Source organism: Lithobates pipiens, unplaced genomic scaffold (assembly GCF_037356315.1).
Source record: "Lithobates pipiens isolate NorthernLeopardFrog02 unplaced genomic scaffold, aLitPip1_a1.2 Scaffold_16, whole genome shotgun sequence".
NCBI classification, from domain to species: Eukaryota; Metazoa; Chordata; class Amphibia; order Anura; family Ranidae; genus Lithobates; species Lithobates pipiens.
The window spans coordinates 379,373,706-379,392,696 of NW_027507748.1; the positions used below are offsets into that span (position 1 = coordinate 379,373,706).

Genomic DNA, 18,991 nt, shown 5'->3' on the forward strand with positions numbered 1-18,991 from the left:
GTAGATGACACTGATGGGCACGGATATGTGGCATATGAGGGGCAGCACTGTTGAGGCAGATTGTGGGCACTGATAGGTGTCACTGTGGGCACTGATGGGTGGCACTATGGGCACTAATGGGTGGCACTATGGGCACTAATGGGTGGCATTGATGGGTGGCACTTTTCCTATAATTAGGTGGCACTGGCAGGGGGCAGGTGGGCACTGATGAGTTGGCCCCAACTCGCCATGATCGGAACTGAAGTCCCTCTCACGGCCGCCGGTGATCGCGTGACAGCGCGAGGAGGAAAAATAGCCGATTACCGGCTCTGTTGCGATTGCATTGGCTGACAGCTGATCACGTGGTAAGGGGTCGGGATCGACCCCTTGCTCCGATCTGTGATCAGGCGAGTCTCATAGACGTAGTCCCGGCAAAGCAGGTCCGCGCTGTAGCCGTCATTGTACCTTAATTTTTTTTCTGCTTTAAGGTAGAGAACCTTCCAATGCCTGTTCCCCCTACCCCCCTCTCTAAACACTTACCTGAGTCATCTCACGATCCAGCTGTACCCATTTGCAGGGTCGTTGCTGTCTTTTCCTTGTTGCAAAGGAGGCTCTGAGAGCAGAAGAAGCCATAGGCTCCTACTGCTTTCAGTCAAATCCTGTGAGGAGTTAGCAGGGGGCGTGGCCGAGCAACGCTATGTGTGTCTCACACAGCCCGCTTTGGGAGCATGTCAGTACAGGTGCCCCCTCAGCACATGGCTTGCTGAGGAGGCATCCACAGGAAAGGAGAAGTGGAGAGCCTCAGCAGGAACCTTCAGAAGAGGAGGAAAGGGGCTGCTTTGTGAAATGACATATAACTTTTTTTTATTTTTTATTTTTATTAAAAATGCCTTTTATATTCACTTTTCCCTGTTAAAGTACTTTCTGTCATATCTGTTAGTGCTTCCTGGACATCTGTTTCACTGATTAGCAAGACTGCTACCTGGTCATCAGTTCACATATATTGCTACTTTTCATCAGATGGACATTCAGGTTTCAGCTGATGATTCTTCAGGCATCTCTGTAGGCTGGGTCAAGCTTCTTCTGTTAAACCTATGAGTTCTATTGAGCCTGTTGGCTTTTTGTTTAATTTGTTACCCACCCCTCAGACTGGATTCATGGAGTGCATTAAAGGAGAAGTTTGGGGACTCTAAAAATATAAAATAAAATAAAAAATACACACATAGTCACCTCTGTGTAGCATCATTGATGTGATGCTGCAGTTGTCCCATGTTGCTCCAAACCAGAGAATGACTTAATCCTGTGCCCCTTAATGTATTCAAAGAAAAGGATTTTATGCTAAGTCAAAATTATTATTATTTTTCATTTTGAATAAACAGTAGAAGGGAGTTTGTTAAAAACCTGTTTTTTACTGCTGTTTGTATCCCAACTGGGAAGATTTACCCATTTTGTCCTGATGAATGTAATTAATGGCACATAAAGTAACGACAAATACAAAACTAAAAAATGTATATCAGAAGTTGAATTACAACCAGGCTCATTTTAATATGAAGACTTTTTTTGGAGTTGGAGCTAAATCTTCCAATTGACCTTCACTTGATTGGTTTGGCAGTATGGGGTGTTATATGTTGCCGGTCAACAAACTGTGCCTACATATTAATTTTACAATAGACAGTAGAAAACCTCAGGCTTTATAGACAGAAATCTTAACTAATTTCTATTTATTTTATGTCAGAAAGCCACTGCAGAAATACCTTACAGTGAACATTCGTTAAAGGAAGATTTAATCAGTGATTTAAAAGGTATGTTATTTATTTTAATATTATTATACAGGATTTATATAGCACCAACAGTTTGCTCACTAAACCTTTTTTATCACTCATTACAAGGACAGGCATATCCACATAAATAATCAGAATAAACTTTCTAAGCAGGCTTTACAGTGGGCCTAACATCTGATGAGGGTCCCGTCATAAAGAAATTATGATCAAATCGTTTTTAGGGCAGTTCTTAACAGCTTTTTTTATTTTTTACTTTAAACTCAAATATTTTTTTTTGACAATTATATCATTATGCAGCTAGGCAGGGTGTACTTTTGCTTGATGTCCAGTAGCACAGTGTGACTTAAGGCAGCTGCAGACACCTGTTGTAAGTGCTCTTTCCTTCTTCAGCCATATAAATGTTTATGCTTGCCCAAAAAAGATTTATTGTATAAAATATTATTTTTTTCAGCTTCACAAGAAATATCAACTCCCCCTGTAGCAACAGAACCTAAAAAGTTTTCATCGTTCAAAACCGGTAAGTAAATTTGGGACTTATTATATGTATATGTTTAATGTTTTCTAGTGGTAAAGCTCTTTTTTTTTCTAATCATTTATTTCTAACCTATACTTTGGGAATGGGTGAGCAGTCCAAGTAACAATTGAATCAACTCAGTAATGGCAATTTACCAGTGGACTGGTGATATTCTCATAAATATCCCATATTTCCTCTCCTCCCCCTGGGACACCAGTGGTGCCTCAAAGACAAATACCTGTTAATACCAGAATGATGTTTTAAACAGAGTTCCCCCACAGAAAGTTTTAAGGAGCATATGTGCTGGGTGTGAGCAACCAAGCTGCCTGCATCTTGCAGTAATGGGCAAACCTGTCTATAAGTCTGGTGAACTGGTTGTGAACCCATTTATTGACAGAATATCAAAGAAATCCTGTTGAAACAGTTTTTTGCTTGTTGACTTTGTAACCATTGTAACAACCATAAAGTCAAACACAAATGTAGAAAACAGACGTTTGCCTGAATTAAGCACCCTTTGTGCTATTCTGCTGTAGTAGACTCTAGCTATTGGCACCCGCAAACACCCAAAGGCAAGCGGCTCGGTCTGTCTAAAACTGGCTTGTTGAAACGACTGTTCATGTCAATGCAAATAAGCTTGTGTTACATCACTGCTGATATATTGGGTTTTTGTTTTATCTGACCTCATCTGGACACTTGTCAGTAAATGTAGGCAAAAAAAACTAAATGGTTACAGGGCTGGTTGAGAGGTAATTAAGAATACTGGCTGTCTACAGCATAAATAAAGCAAGCTTGCAGCCATTTTGAACTTTCAAGTACTGTTTGGATGCTATTACCAGTTAGCTAGAAAATCCCCACCGATCTTGGTTTTGTATGAGTAATACAGTAAGGGGTTGGCTTTTCTGATTTTGGCACTGAGATCTGTTTGTAGACCTCATCGTTGCCTAACATCCTGCGGGAAAGTAAATGCTTACTTATTGGCCACTGAGGTACTCTTGAAGATGGGTGAAATAGGGTTGACAAGTAGACCAGGATTAGCCCCAACACAAGGGGGAATTTAAAATCCTTGGTGCGCTGATTTACTAAAACTGGAAATTGCCAAATCTGGTGCAGCTCTGCATAGAAACTAATTCAGCTTTGACAAAAAAAAGCTGATTGAAGTTGGAGTTAGAAGCTGATTGGCTACCATGCAGAGCTGTACCAGATTTTGCACTCTCCAGTTTTATTACATCAACCCCTTAGTGACAACGGATAAAATCAGAGGCTAACACACCTATTTGCAAGCATTGTGTGGGGGCAAAGGATGTAATGTCTTTAGAAGTAGTTACATTTTGCATTCTAATCATGTCATATGGATGATTAGGTGAATCCCATATGTCCAGGGCAGCAATATTTCTAATACGTGAGGGTGATTTATGCAGTTTTTTCATCCTGATTGGAGTTTGTCTTGAAGTGCCATTGATTAAAAGTTCACAAGTTTACTTAATATCATTATAGCTTGGTTAACAAATAGAATTCACAACTTATCACTTGCTCTTTTCTACTTGGTAACTCTTAGCCCCTGTACACACGGTTGGAGATTTCCACAACCAAATCCGTCGGATTTTGCCCGTCGGATTTTGTCCGTCGGATCTTGTCCGAAACTGTTGCATACACATGGTCGGACAAAGTTGGCGAAAAATCCGATCTTTCAGAACGTGATGACGTAATTTCTTTACGATGGGACTACATTCAGGCTAGTAGCCAATAGCTTTGATGTAAGAATTTGATCTGAGCATGCGTGGCACTTGGTCCGATCAAAATTCTCTACACATGATCGGAGTATGTCCAATCGGCCCAGTTGGTCAGGAAATATTTCCAACATGTTGGAAAATTGGGTCCGACGGATATTCTGACGGAATCAGTCCGATGCATACCACACACAGTCGGATTATCCGACGACACGGTCCGATAGGACACATTCCGACGGATTCTCCGACCGTGTGTACAAGGGCTTAGAAGGTTGTGATTTTCTTACAATGTAACAGAAGCGTTTTTGCAATCTATTTCCTATCTATTTTCTATCAAAAGTTGCTAAGAAATTCCTAGTAAAATGTTCCCTTATTCCTTAAAATGTTTTGACAACAAGGAACATACCGTACATCTTCGGGTCATATGAGTTAAACAGATATTTGACTAATGAGTATATATTGTATGTGGGGACTAGCTTTGTTTAAATAACCCACTTACTCTTAAAATGTACATTGGGATTTAGGTTATAATCTCTCAAATCCATCTTTATCGGGCAATGTAATTATACAGTATTAATGGGATTCTAATAATCTCTAAGTATACTTTCTAAGTGAACACACTGCTTTTTATTTATTTATATTTGCTGTAAGGTTTGGAAGGGCATCTTAATTCTCACAAATCTATCTGAACTGTCACATTTATTATACTTATTTTGTGATTTGTTAACCTTTACAATTGCCTAAATCACTGTTATACTTTTTGTGCTTTAGCTAATTTACAAACATCGTCCTGTAATAAATAAAAAATGCTTCAGAATGGGTGATCGCAGATGGGTAGATGTTGTATCCAGAAATGTCCAGCTCAGCTGACATAAAGGTTTTAGGCACTTTGTTCCCTTGCTTGCATGGAAATTAAATGATTGGTTCCAGCGTGCACAGAGAAGTAATTATTAATAAATATGTGGAAGTGGTTGCAAACCTCAGACATGAAATATGAAGAAAGAATATGCTTCTATACTGTGTACCTGTCTCAATTAAAGGCACTAGAGTCCCTTATGGCAATTTTTCCTGGCACCAAGAAAAAAAAGGTGACAGGGGAAGGACCTCCAACTGATTGACAGCCACAGCTCTGTTCCTGTGATTGGGGTGATGGGGTTTGTCTCTTCCCTCCAATCAGCTCTAAGATATCACCTCACTGAGCTCTCAGCTATCTGCCCCCTTTTTTCTGAACTCTCAGACAAGCTTATAAATTCAGCACTTTGAATGAATGTAGAGAAAAGAAGACTGCAGGTAGACAGATGCAACTTATGTAGGAGGATTTGTTTCATCCCTGTGTATCACCTGTGGATAGTCCCTTCACTGGGTGTATGTAAGGGTTTACAACCACTGTAAAGTAAAACCAGGCACAGTCAAAAGATCACTAAACCAATTGTAGGTAATATAAATCAGACCTTGAAGTCACAAACATACAAGGGTCTTTGTTTACAAAGACATGATTAGACATTTGCAAGATCCCTGGTTCACTTGGCATGCACAGCCATTATTTACTGCAATTCAAACAAGAATCCAGACCCATTAACACCGGTTTATATCTGCCTTATCGGCACAAAACAATAATAAAATATATTTCCAGACCAAGCAGCTGATGTCTTTATGCATGGAGGTCCTTGCTATTACTATTCAGTTTGTACGCTATTAGACAACTTAGCAACAGTGTTTGTATTGTGTAGTGTTTATAGGGTACACACAGCCCTACTAAGACGTGCCTTGTTGAGCTTTCCTGATCACCAGTGTAGAAAATCTAAACTGAGTTAGACAGATTAACCATGTTTGCTTTAACCTGTAATACAAAATGCAGATTGGACTGCTCATCCATTTTCCTGAAAATCTCTTCATTGGTATTGCTGTGCTGGATGGACCCCACAATTGGGAGAGTTATCTGGGAGCTGACATCCATTTTCACATGCTAGTTGTGTATTGCTAGAATTAATCTGCAGATAGTGTTTGTGCTCTATACTTGTTAGGCAGTTGCATTGCCCATGCAGGTTTGTTGATTGGCAAATATGTAGCTGCTGCTATGATCATAGACATATCATTTTCAGGAGTCACACATAACTCATCCTTCAAGGTAATAATGAATCTATTGGTTGCATTTTTTGAACGAATCATATTGTTTATTGAGAAAAGAGCGGTGCCAGGGTAGTCTGCTCCATTTTTTTACAAGTGAGATCTCGCAGTAGGAGTGTGCAGGTTCTTGGCACAAATGCTCACTTAGTAGCCAAAACATGTTTGTACTTCTGCCCACAATCTTTTTTTATTTATTTATTTTTACTGTTACTGCTATGTATTGTACTGCAATAATCGATGCTTGAAAAATAAGTGATTAACGAATCAGATTTAGCTCTTAGCCTTCGCTCAAGATGAATAATTAGATGAGCATATGATACATTTACAGGTGATTGCTGTGGAGAAGTATCAGCAGGGTATATAATCTGCTAAGTACATAATACTAGTTATCACATATGCATTTATATTCTACTTTTAGAAATGGCATACCAAGTAATAATAATGAATAATAATATATAATAATACTTTTTTTTTTCTTCTGACAGCAGGGCAATTAACTAAAAATGTGTTGCCTGCCTGTGTATGCCCCAGTAAAGCTGGTAATAAGCAGTGATTTCAGCACATGCAGAAAATAGGTCATGCCAATGGCAATTGTAATGACTTCTGCTTCATTTTGCAGGCAGGCAATACCTTCACAGTAAGAAGATTAACTGTGTGCACTAATTCTTGTGCTAATTCATTTTTTTGATTCAGATAAGCTACCAAGTATTTAAATTCTTTGGTTTACTGAGAGGATTACTTCTAGTTCCCTAAACCATATAACCCGATATTTGTGAGCAGTGCAGTTGATTTGAGCATTGTGTGTGAGAGGTGGGTTGTATATAGGTTCAGAAACTACTGGCAGTGAGTGTTGACAGTTGGCAAAAGTTCACTGAGAATTTTCAGCCTAGCACTTTTTTTAAATGACCGTAAGCACCATATAGGCAATGTCACAGAAATCAGTAGACTAGAGCCATGGGCAACATTTGACAACAGGCAAGACAGATGCAGAGCTGCGTAAGTCCTTAGACAGATGGCCTGCTCAAACAGGATACAGTAACAGATTCAGTAGACGGATGCTCAGGTCAAATACAGAAGAACAGGTTCTGTGTTCCAGACAGGTAAAATAAGCAATGACAAACAAGAGCAGAGTAAGGGGCATATGAGCAGGATAAGCACAGACAAGTGAAGAACAAATGCAGTTCAAGTTTCCAATGCATAAACAACCAGACAAGTCAAAGATAGACTTACAACTATTGCATTGGCAAATGGACAAACCTGTTGATCAAGCAACGGCTGAATTCCCAGCATTTGTGTTTGCGACACTCTTGATTCTCAGCGACTCGTGCACCAAAGTCAGGTAGTTCTACAATACTCCACTTTTACATTGTGGTGTTAAAATTGCACCAAATTTAAAATAAAATATCAATGGTTCATATCTTATGAAAGTCAAGCAAATTAAGACCAACTTTTTTTAGCGTACAGAGAGAAACTGGCACAAACAGATTTTGCAAAAGTGTCTAGATCGGTACATGGGTTCTGCACCATTTTAAGAATGCATAAGAGACGCCTATGCAAAATTTGCCTGCAACAGTCTTTATGCGTTCTAGGGATTGGTGGGAATTTAATAAAGCTGCTGCACAACTTCTCTGGTGCTAATCCCTCTTGTTGTTGTATTGAGACAAAATCATAAAGCATCTGTAACACTTTTAGTTCTGACAGTGACTATTGCACCAAAGTCAGGTAGTTGTAAAATGCACAATTTTTATATTGTGGTGCAAGGAATATGCCAAATTCAAAATAACATACCAGCAGTTTCTATCTTATGAAAGTGGAGCTAATTAAGACCAACTCTCTTTAGTCATACAGTGAAAGAAATTGGTGCAGAAAGATTTTGAGAGAGTTTGTCTTGTGCATTGTAAAAGTGATGCAGCATGAACCAAAATCAATTACAAGTTCTAGGCAGGTGAATGAATTTGGCATATGCTGTATCACTTTTAGAATGAATAACAGACGCTTTCCAAAATCTGTCTGTACCAGTCGTTATCAATTCCAAGGGTTTGTGGCATACTTCTCAAAATTTCAAGAAGTTTCTTACTTTTTTTGGCCTCAGGTGCTCATTTATTATAATGTTTGACATACTAAATTATTTTGTAGCCTTTGCATACATTTTCAACAAAGTAAAGGGACACTTAATTATAGAAACGTTTTGTCATGTTCCATAAATTTCAATCCACCTGTGAAAGAATAAGCCTGCATAAAACAAAAACAAAAAATGACTAATGATCACAAATTTAGCCTGTATGTGTATGAAGTCATCATGTTTTTTTTTGTTCTCCTTTTTCCACTCAGCTGTTCACCAGGACTCATATACACCTAAAACAAGGCCACGATCTAGGTAACACTTTGCCTAACTATTTATTATAACAATGATAAACTATATATATGTTTAGCACTTTTCAAAATGAAATGTGCCCTAAAGTAACAGAGCAAATTACAAGTTCTTAAAAGTAATAACATAAAAAGCACTTTTAAGCTGTCTACAAGGGAATTCAGAATGGTGGGTCCATGATAACAGAAACGCCTCTTTACAATTCCTTAGTTTAGTTTCAGAAAATACTTTTGAATCATATATTACTTAATTCCTTTAACTGTCATGGATGCTTAATATATGTTCTGGCTGTACCACATTGTATGTAGCCAATGATGTATGTATTATTTCAGTCAAAGGGTTAAAAGAAGCTTATGGCTGCAACAGCATCTTACAACATAAAGTCTTATGATACAAGCACCTCCCTTTGTTATTTGTTTTACAAAATGTACAAATGAAACAGACCAGTATGTTTTGGATGGCCATTTAGGTCTTCCGGTATCTCAGTCAGAGAAAGAAAATAAAGTTGTCAATCCTCAACTCTCCACCAACTGCAGTGCCTTTAAAAAGTATTCATATCCCTTGAAATTTTCCACAATTTGTTACGTTACAACCAAAAAGTAAATGTATTTTATTGGGATTTTATGTGATAGACCAACTCAGTGGGGGTTATTTACAAAAGGCAAACCACTTTGCACTTCAAGTGCAAACTACAAGTGCACTTGGAAGTTCAATCACTGTAGATGAAGGGGGCATGCAAGGAAAATAAAAAACAGCATTTTAGCTTGCACATGATTGGATGATAAAATCAGCAGAGCTTCCCCTCATATCAGATCTACCCCTCAGATTTACAGCGACTGCAGTTCCAAGTGCACTTTCAGTGCAATTTCAAGTGCACTTTTCACTTGTAGTTTGCACTTGTAGTGCAAAGTGGATTCGCCTTTCACAAATAACCCCCAAAGTGGCACATAATTGTGAAGTGGAAGGAAAATTATAAATGGTTTTCCAAATGTTTTACAAATAAATATGTGAAAGGTAGGGCATGCTTTTCTATTCTGCCCCTTTATTCTGATCCCTCTAACTAAAATCTGGTGAAACCAATTGCCTTCAGAAGTCGCCTAATTTGGAACTAGACTCCACCTGTTTACTTTAATCTCAGTATAAATACAGCAATTCTGTGAAGCCCTCAGATGTTTATTAGAGAACCTTAGTGAACAAACAGCATCATAAAGGCCAAGGAACACACCAGACAGGTGAGGGATAACGTTGTGGGGAAGTTTAGAGCAAGGTTAGGTTATAAAAAAAAATATCCCAAGCTTTGAACATCTCACAGAGCGCTGTTCAATCCATCATCGGAAAATGGAAAGAGTATGGCACAACTGCAAACCTACCAAGACATGACCGTCCACCTAAACTGACCGGTCGGGCAAGGATAGCATTAACTAGAGAAGCAGCCAAGAGGCCCATGGTAACTCTGGATGATCTGCAAAGATCCACAGCTCAGGTGGGAGAATCTGTCCACAGGACAACTATTAGGCCACGTTCACACTAGTTAGATGCAATAAGCCTGCAAATCCAGTGTGAGTTCCCGCATCGCACCTGAATATCACAGTGGTTTACACTAAGATCTGCAATCCGATTCCAGTGCAGACCAAAAAAAAGGGCCCTGCACCATTTCTTTGTGAATGCGATGTGATTTCAGCCATACAGTTTGTATGGTTGAAATCGCATCGCACAGACATTGCATGTGATGTGCACAGCAATGCAGTGTGCATCACATGCAATGTCTGACATTGCACTAGTGTGAACCGGACACTCCACAAATCTGGCCTTTATAGAAGAGTGACACAGAAGAAAGCCATTGTTGAAAGAAAGCCATAAGAAGTCCTGTTTTCAGTTTACGAGAAGACATGTGGGAGACACAGCAAACATGTGGAAGAAGGTGCTCTGGTCAAATGAGACCAAAATTGAACTTTTTGGCCTAAAAGCAAAATGCTATGTGCGGAGGAAAACGAACACTTAACCCTGAACATACACTGCGAAACATGGTGGTGGCAGCATAATGTTGTGAGTATGCTTTTTTTCAGCAGGGATAGAGAAGCTGGTCAGAGTTGATGGGAAGGTGGATGGAGCCAAATACAGGGCAATCTTCGCAAAAACCTGTTAGTATCTGCAAAAGACTTGAGACTGGGTCAGAGGTTCACCTTCCAGCAGGACAATGACCGTAAACATACAGCAAGAGCTTCAATGGAATGGTTTAGAATCAAAGCATATTCATGTGTTTGAATGACCCAGTCAAAGTCCAGACTTAAATCCAATTGAGAATCTGTGGCAAGATTTGAAAATTGCTGTTCACAAAAGCTCTCCATCCAATCTGACAGAGCTTGAGCTATTTTGCAAAGAAGAATGGGCAAGCATTTCACTCTCTAGATATGCAAAGCTGGCAGAGACATCCTCAAAAAGAATTGCAGCTGTAATTGCAGAGAAAAAAGTATTGACTCAAGGGAGCTGAATACAAATGCACGTCACACTTTTCACATATTTATTTGTAAAAAAAAAATTAAAAATCGTTTCTCATTTTCCTTCCACTTCACAATTATGTGCCACTTTGTGTTGGTCTATCAGATAAAATCCCAATAAAATACATTTACGTTTCTGGTTGTAACATGACAAAATGTGGAAAATTTTAAGAGGTATGAATACTTTTTCAAGGCACTGTATCTTTAAAAATTTTACCATTAGAACAAAACTAAAGGGTACAAGCTTGTACCAAAACGTACTGTAATTAGGTCAGCAAGGCATTTTCCTGAAGCAGTGTTGACAAAGTTAAATGAACAGCAGCTAAAGGGTTTACATTTAAAACATTCCCGCTCTAATAAGAGAACAGCACTTGTAACACAAGGGATACCTTGTATTACTGTTGATACAAGGTATCCCTTTCCAAGCACAGGTTGTTGCCTAGGCAAAACTAAAGGGGCGTTCCATTAAAAACTGTTGGGCTAAAATACAGTATAGGCAAAAACCAGCACCAGAATATTCATGGCAAATATTGTTGGCCTTTTATACTTTGTTTCATTTAATAATTGGGTAAAATGTATGTTTTATGTGAAAATAATTAAATCCTGACTACTGTTTATGTTTTAAATAATTTACTAAAAATATATTGAACATAATATTTTATGTATTGTGTTGTGGATTATACAGCTATATTATACTTCCTGGCACAATACATTTTTTTTTTTAAATGTTTGCTTAGTCAGCAGAAACTCTTCTCAACTTCACCTTGTCTGTTCTACGTTGTAGTATAGCAAACATATATAGGGAATAGAATAGATTTTTATTTACTGTATAGCTACCAGTTGATAATTGCATATTTTGCTAGTTAAAGTATGTAAACCCAATCATTTATTTGTGTATATATACTTTAAAATGTAGGTGAAAATTCCAGTATCATTTTCAATATTTTTTAAATCCATTTGTATATTGGTAGGTGATGATGGGGGCAGGATGTGTTTTCTGAAGTGTAAACTATGCCCAATAGTGGTGACAAGGGACTGGGTCTATTGCTGCTAATAATTTTACACAAAATGGCGTAATTATGCTGGTGATCATTAAGCGAGTACAGATAGAGAGAATGGTAAGGAAAAATATGGCAAAGAAAGAACATAATGGACAGCTGTGCTCTGAGTGCCAGCTGAGGAACAGTTGACTACATAACACCATGACAAGAGGACAAGTCCATATTCTGCATCAATCAGTACAGATGAGCTCCATCAAGTGCGAGTCAAACTGACTCATTCATTCAGGTTCCATTGCAATGTGTGTCTAGGTTTTTAGGGGGCAAAGATTGTGAGCTGCTTTTCGCATAATCATTTTTTTTTCACATATTACAATAAACTCAATGTGTTTTTCTTTCAGGTCATATTCCAGCACATCTATAGAGGAAACTATGAAGAAAGTAGAGGAACCTCCCACACCACCACCAAGACCTCAGAAAACCCATTCCAGAGCTTCATCACTGGACTTGAACAGAATCATCCAACAACATTCCCCAGGTTATCACTCATCGATTATGTCTCTATAATTGGAGGATTCTGCTTACAGTATAAAACATAAACATATTAAATCTTGCTAGATATGACCAACCCAGTCATTTGATCAACTGATTCAGATGAGTCACCGTCTGACCTTTCCCTCATTCCTGGTGTGTTTAGTTATATGGTATAAGCCATCTTTCTAAATACTTCCATTCCTACCAATCTATTTTTGGCAAATTACTCTCCAACAGATAATAGGGTAGCCTGTTTTGTTTGATTATTTAAATTGCCCAAAATTTTAAAGCAAGATTTGGTCTAAAGGATTTTACCTCTACACAGCCAACTGTGTTCACAGCAGATTGTACTGTTAGCTAGCAGATATTCTTATATCAAGCAGCCAGGCAAAATTGCACTGTAATTTGCTGTGTAGAAATCAGTAGTTAGCTCTAATTCACCTTCAATTACCATAATTAGAAAGTGCTGAGTAAAAATAAAAATCTATACAGCAGTATGCACATCCACACAAAAAAACAATGGTGTGGATTATCTATAGCATTATAATTTAGTTTGCATTGTGTATGATACAGCCAAAAGAATGGTCTGTATTTCTATGGTTTTTCCTTACCTTACATTTCATGTTATAGGTTTATGTTATATTTGGGATCTAGTTCCGATTTTTTTATTTTAAGGGAACAGCTCCAAATTTAGTAGCAAATGTAATGTAGTCTGCATTAAAATGGGCATTTAACTAGAGAGTTAACTTCAGAGGAATATGATTATTTAAACGCAACAAGCTGAACATCATTATTATAATGAGTGTTAGATTCAGTGATGAGGACAAGTCTCACTCTATTGTCTGCAATGGAACTGTTTAAATCGTTGTGATGCCGATTTTGCGGTGCCGCACCGATTTGAAAATGTAGTTCCTGCACTCGTTTTTGGCAATTTCAGGTGTGACTTGCATAGACATCTGTGCATGAAGTCACACAAATGTCTGCCAAGTCACACCTGAAGTTGCACTGACATGCTTTTCACTTTGAAATCGCACATTTTCAAGTGAAGTCACACGATTTCAAAGCAGCATTCAGTGTGAACCTAGTCTAAAGTTGGCCTGGAACAGCCTGTTTACAGCAAACATAGATGCAAAGATACGGCCAGATCATGCTGCTGGAAACATGATTTATCTTCAGTAAAGATAGCTTATGATATTGGATTTTCATAGGCTGCAGGAAAAATCAATAGCGTTTTACAATAGACCACGGTTTTGAGAAAACGAAACCACTTGGAAACTAAATATATTTTTATAGAAAAAAAAAAAACATGGGTCGTGGAAACAGAAAAACTATTGTGGATCTGTTTTCTTAGACTGTATTTAATAAGTAGCTGTGAGGTTTTACTAAAATCTACTCATAACAAAAGCAATGATAGATTGTGGTGTTCGACTTGCTCTACCTTATATGCAGTCTTTAGATAGTGTTATCACTTTAGTCCTTTTTAATTTTGTTTAAATTCAAGTTCAAGTACCCGGATCTCATAAGCTGGCAGGGTCCATCTCCACTGTGGGCTTATGAAGCCCTCCTGTATCTATTCCGGGAATCGGTGCAGCTGGCACGGTGCAACATGCTCCTCCCGATCTCGCACCTGCCCAGTAATGCCATTGTGTGGAGCTCATTCTACTCATTTCCTGATGGGAAATAGCATGAGATTTCGGTATTAGACGACTCCCAAGGAATCCTGGGATACATGATGCCGATATCGCAGGTGTCCATGGGAAGAGCCTAATGACGTAATTGCCTAGGCGGAGGGACCAGGAAGTGCTCATGAAAATCATAAATTACAGGTATACTGTATTTAGAAGAAAGAAAATTACCATTTAAAAGCAAATGGAGGCTGGAGATTGGATTTAGAGCAAGTGAAAAAAAATAGTGGAACTCTGCTTTAAGAACAGTATTAAGATGAGCAGATAGCAAGTGACATTGTTTTTTTAAACAAGAATTGAATATCTTTGCAGAGATAAAATTATCATAACTGAACAATCAATGCCACCAGAATATTTTTATGTGACTTCATCTAAAATTGTTTCCCCCGTTTACCAGCTGTAATTGTCCTTATACTTGCATACATTCCATAGACCTTTTTGATGATGTCTGTAGCCATCTACTACAGCTTATACCAACTGATTAGATTGACAAAGATGATCAAAATCATTTAAAAAAATAATTTCATATTTCATACCACTAAAGTACATCAAATGTGCACTCATCCAATTTTTCTTTTATTTCATGTTTTTTTTACAGCTCCTCGAGCTGGATGGATACAACCTCCCCCTGCTCTGCCTCCAAGACCTGGTGTGTCACAGGTAAGAATATGTTTACAGCTATAATCACACTACATTTAACCTGCATACCCACCGTAGTTCTGAACAGAACTAGTTGGTCCCATGCAATTGATAAACTCTGCAAGACATGCATGGGGAAGCATCATGAAAACCGTCTCACAGTGGCTATAGTGTAAAACCTTTATTGTTATATAGAAGAAGTAGAGGAACTCGCATTCCCTGAATGAAACGGCATGCTCTACATGCACAGACAACATAAATCACACGCTGGTGTTTACATGTGAGTTTTTCAAAGGTTATTTAATGACTTAGATTTGTGGCAAGTGATATAGCTCAACAGCACAGATATATACTGGGAACTGTGTGAGGTAGAGGGAATTCTACAAACAAGGTCTGAGCTCTGCTGTACAGGGGATTGCACGTGACTGATTCCAAATTAAATTCTGGTGCTTTTGCTTGCATTAAAAAAAATCACAATGAAATAATGAATACAGATCTGCATTCATTTATATCAAGTGAAGTTAATCATTTTTGTATCTGCATGAACATTTACATATCAGCAGCAGCATAGACAGAGCACATATATTTGTTTCAAACACTGTCTCTCAGTCCTGCCTAATTCTGTTTAATTGTAGCAGTAGTAGTAGTACTGTAATAGTGTAACTATAATAAGAATGTTAAGGTTATATGTAAATCCTAACCTTTCTTGTAAGGGGCAAGCATGGTTTTGCCCCATCCTGCCCCTCTTACCTTCTTAGTTGTCAGTCAAGCTGCTTGCCATATTAAATAACTAAGACTTGAATGCCTGTGTATATGGGAAGTTACATATTACATTTCTTAGCAAGCTGCACTGTCATTTAAAGATGATTTTCACTTCCTCTACCCATATGTGGGGCTTGTTTGGTAATAGAGTGTAAGAATCGTAAGCCATCAGGGCTGTTTTTGGAGTGCATTAGGACAGACCTATAAATTCATATAACAGCAGGCTGTACAGCTGCCAAGAGAATATCTCTTTCATAAGCCATATATTATAGCTATTAGCAGCATAAACTCATCTCAACACTGATAGCACAGTGTGATATTGTCTAATGGGAGTTGTCTTTCTTTGGCAGATTACCTACCAGAATATTAACACAGAACAAAAGATACCAGCTTTTGCAGACTTCAAGTCACAAGAACACGTAAGATGTTTATTTACTTGTTTTTTTAAACTTTTTTTGCTTTATGTCCAGATTTAATTTATATATTACATTTTTTTTAGCAAGGTTCCTGGGGCAGAAATAGATAACGTATTGTCTCTATCCATATTGTACATACAGTATGTTGCTGTCTTTTCTTTTTTTTTTTGTCCAATTCAGAGAGATGAGAATTAGTAAGCAGTGTTTGTTTTTTACCCCCAGCTCTGAAAGTACTTTTCTTTCAAAAACAGTAATATGTGTATCGATTTAGTTGATAAATAATAGATTACCTTTTCTTGTCCCAGAGACATATATACTTCTGCTCTATTTAATAAAATCTCCAGCTACTGAACTCATATCATAAACACGCTAATAAGATTTAAAGTGTAACTAAAGGCAAAGGGTTTTTTTGTTTTTGTTTTTGTTTTTTTAGATAGAGTAGGGGAGGGTTATAACCCCATGTCATTTTTTTGCCATCTGTGTCCCATGGGAGGATTTCCCTTTATTTGCTGTCCCATAGCAAAAACAAGAAATAAGGAAAAATCTCTCCAAGATGAGGGAATCTCAGGGCGTCACTGGGGTCTCCAGAACTGGTGTCCCCATTGGACGATTCCCCCTCTATTAATGGGAACATTTGGGATATGCGTTTACTTTAACCACTTCGCGCCCGCCCTATAGCCAAAAGACGGCTACAGAGCGGACGCTAACTGCCGGGAGGCCGTCCCTGGACATCCTCATCTTTACTTCCCCTCTGCGTGCCGCGGCGGGCGTGCATCGGTGGAAGTTCTGTGCTGGCCGTGTCCCCCGGACACAGTCAGTCACAGATCGCTGTAAACGGCCAATCACAGTGGCCGTTTACAGCACGATCGGCGTGCCCAATGAGCGATGATCTCATATGTAAACATATGAGATCATCTCTTATCGCCACTCTCCCTCCTCACACAGACAGCGTGTGAGGAGGGAGAGATGAACCGCTGTGAGATCTCACAGCGGTTAGTGTAAAAAAATAAATAAAAAAAAATAAAGGAAAATAAAGTGCCCATCTGTCCCCACTGCCACCTGTCCCCACTGCCCCCACTGCCACCTGTCAGTGCCATCTGTCCCCAGTGCCATCTGTCAGTGCCACATGTCATCAGTGCCACATAGTGCCATCTGTCATCAGTGTCATGTGTCATCAGTGGCACATAGTGCCATCTGTCATCAGTGCCATATCAGTGTCACGTGTCATCAGTGCCACATATTAGTGCCATCTGTCATCAGTGCCACATATTAGTGCCATCTGTCATCAGTGCCACATATCAGTGCCATCTGTCATCAGTGCTATGTATCAGTGCCATCTGTTATCAGTGCCACGTCGGTGTCACGTGTCATTGTCCTGGTGCTCCGGGGCCTTCAAAAGTGTAATAGGTAGTCAACAAGTTAGATGTGTAATTTATGCTCCTAAAACACGTGACGGTGCTCCCTGCATGTTGGACCTCTCTATGTGGTCAGGCTGTGGAAAAGTCCCACACATGCCACGTGAGAGAAATAACCTATTACAATGACAATTTTGTGGAAAAAATTAAAATAAAATAAAAAATCTTCATTTTGCAAAGAATTGTGGGAAAAAATTACATCAAAAAGCTCACCATGCCTCTTACTAAATACCTTGGAATGTCTACTTTCAAAAAAGGGGTCATTTGGGGGGTATTTTTACTTTCCTGGCTTGTTCGGGTCACAAGAAATGAGATAGACCACCAGTACATCAGATGTGATCAATTTTGTGCGATTCGCACCACAGCTTGTGGACTCTCTAACTTTCACAAAGACCAAATAATATCCACTCATTTGGGTTATTTTTACCAAAGATATGCAGCAGTATAAATTGTGGCCAAAATTTATGAAGAAAAATTTATAATTTGAAATTTTTTATCACAGAAACAAAGAAAAATGCTTTTTTTTTCAAAATTTTCAGTCTTTTTTCAAAATTTCCGTCTTTTTTCATTTATAGCGCAAAAAATAAAAAAACACAGAGGTGATCAAATACCACCAAAAGAAAGCTCTATTTGTGGGAAAAAAGGACAAAAAATTTATTTGGGTACAGTGTTGCATGACTGAGTAATTGTCATTCAAAGTGTGAGAGCACCGAAAATTGGCCTGGGCAGGAGGGGTGTTTAAGTGCCCAGTAGGCAAGTGGTTAATTTCAAAGATAACAATAAACCAAACATAGAGGGTGAGTTTCCCTATGGGGGAACAGACGGCAGTGAAAAAAAAAGACAGGTGTTCTAGTGCCTCTCTACTTACAAATTGCCTTTAGTTACACTTTAAAGTTGTATAATTTTCTCTAAATTTACCATAACTGAAGGGCTAGTCCACCCTGGCTTCTTATATGTGAAATCAGTGAAATCTTCTTTGAAAAAATAACAGTCAAACCCCATGTATCCCGTTAAATATTCCAATCTAAATAATACTACAACCTATAATGTATTTCTATAATTTCACCTATTGCCACATAAATATTTGGTTCAGGAATGGGCAAACATAGTAGCAGTGCTTAGCTAAAAAATTCAGGAAAACCTCAATCCTTTCTAATACAAAAGAGGGCTGCAAATAAATACCACTTTTTTAACCTTTTTTTCCTCCTAATAAACAGTGCTCCACAGAGTTCTGCCACCTACTTCTCTTAGCCTGCGCAGTACTAGAAACTCTCACCATAATACCCAACTCTGCTACTACCCAACTGGGAGTTCTGAGTAATCTGTCTTACCTTTGTGTGCTCCAATATAGGGGTTAGGAAGTGGTTAATGGGGCTGTGATGCAACAAAAATGCATACTACATTGGTCTCTGATATTCAAGCATGCTTGCAAGTTTTTGTATGAATTCAAGTGGACTCTTTGCTCAGAATTAAAGCAGAGCCCCACCCAAAAGGGGGAGTTATGATTGTTCACACCCTCCCTCCATTGCCACATTTGGCACTTTT

General features: G+C 38.5%; 1 protein-coding gene across 3 annotated transcripts in view; it reads left to right on the plus strand.

The window, feature by feature from the left end:
- REPS2 (RALBP1 associated Eps domain containing 2) overlaps nt 1-18,991 on the plus strand; it is a 224,437-nt gene that overhangs the window by 148,238 nt on the left and 57,208 nt on the right. For all 3 annotated transcript variants that reach the window (XM_077482206.1, XM_077482205.1, XM_077482204.1), the window contains exons 11-16: nt 1,715-1,781; nt 2,212-2,277; nt 8,460-8,505; nt 12,397-12,533; nt 14,813-14,874; nt 15,966-16,034. In XM_077482206.1, the coding sequence (XP_077338332.1) occupies nt 1,715-1,781; nt 2,212-2,277; nt 8,460-8,505; nt 12,397-12,533; nt 14,813-14,874; nt 15,966-16,034 (447 nt within the window). The remainder of the gene's footprint in view (nt 1-1,714; nt 1,782-2,211; nt 2,278-8,459; nt 8,506-12,396; nt 12,534-14,812; nt 14,875-15,965; nt 16,035-18,991) is intronic.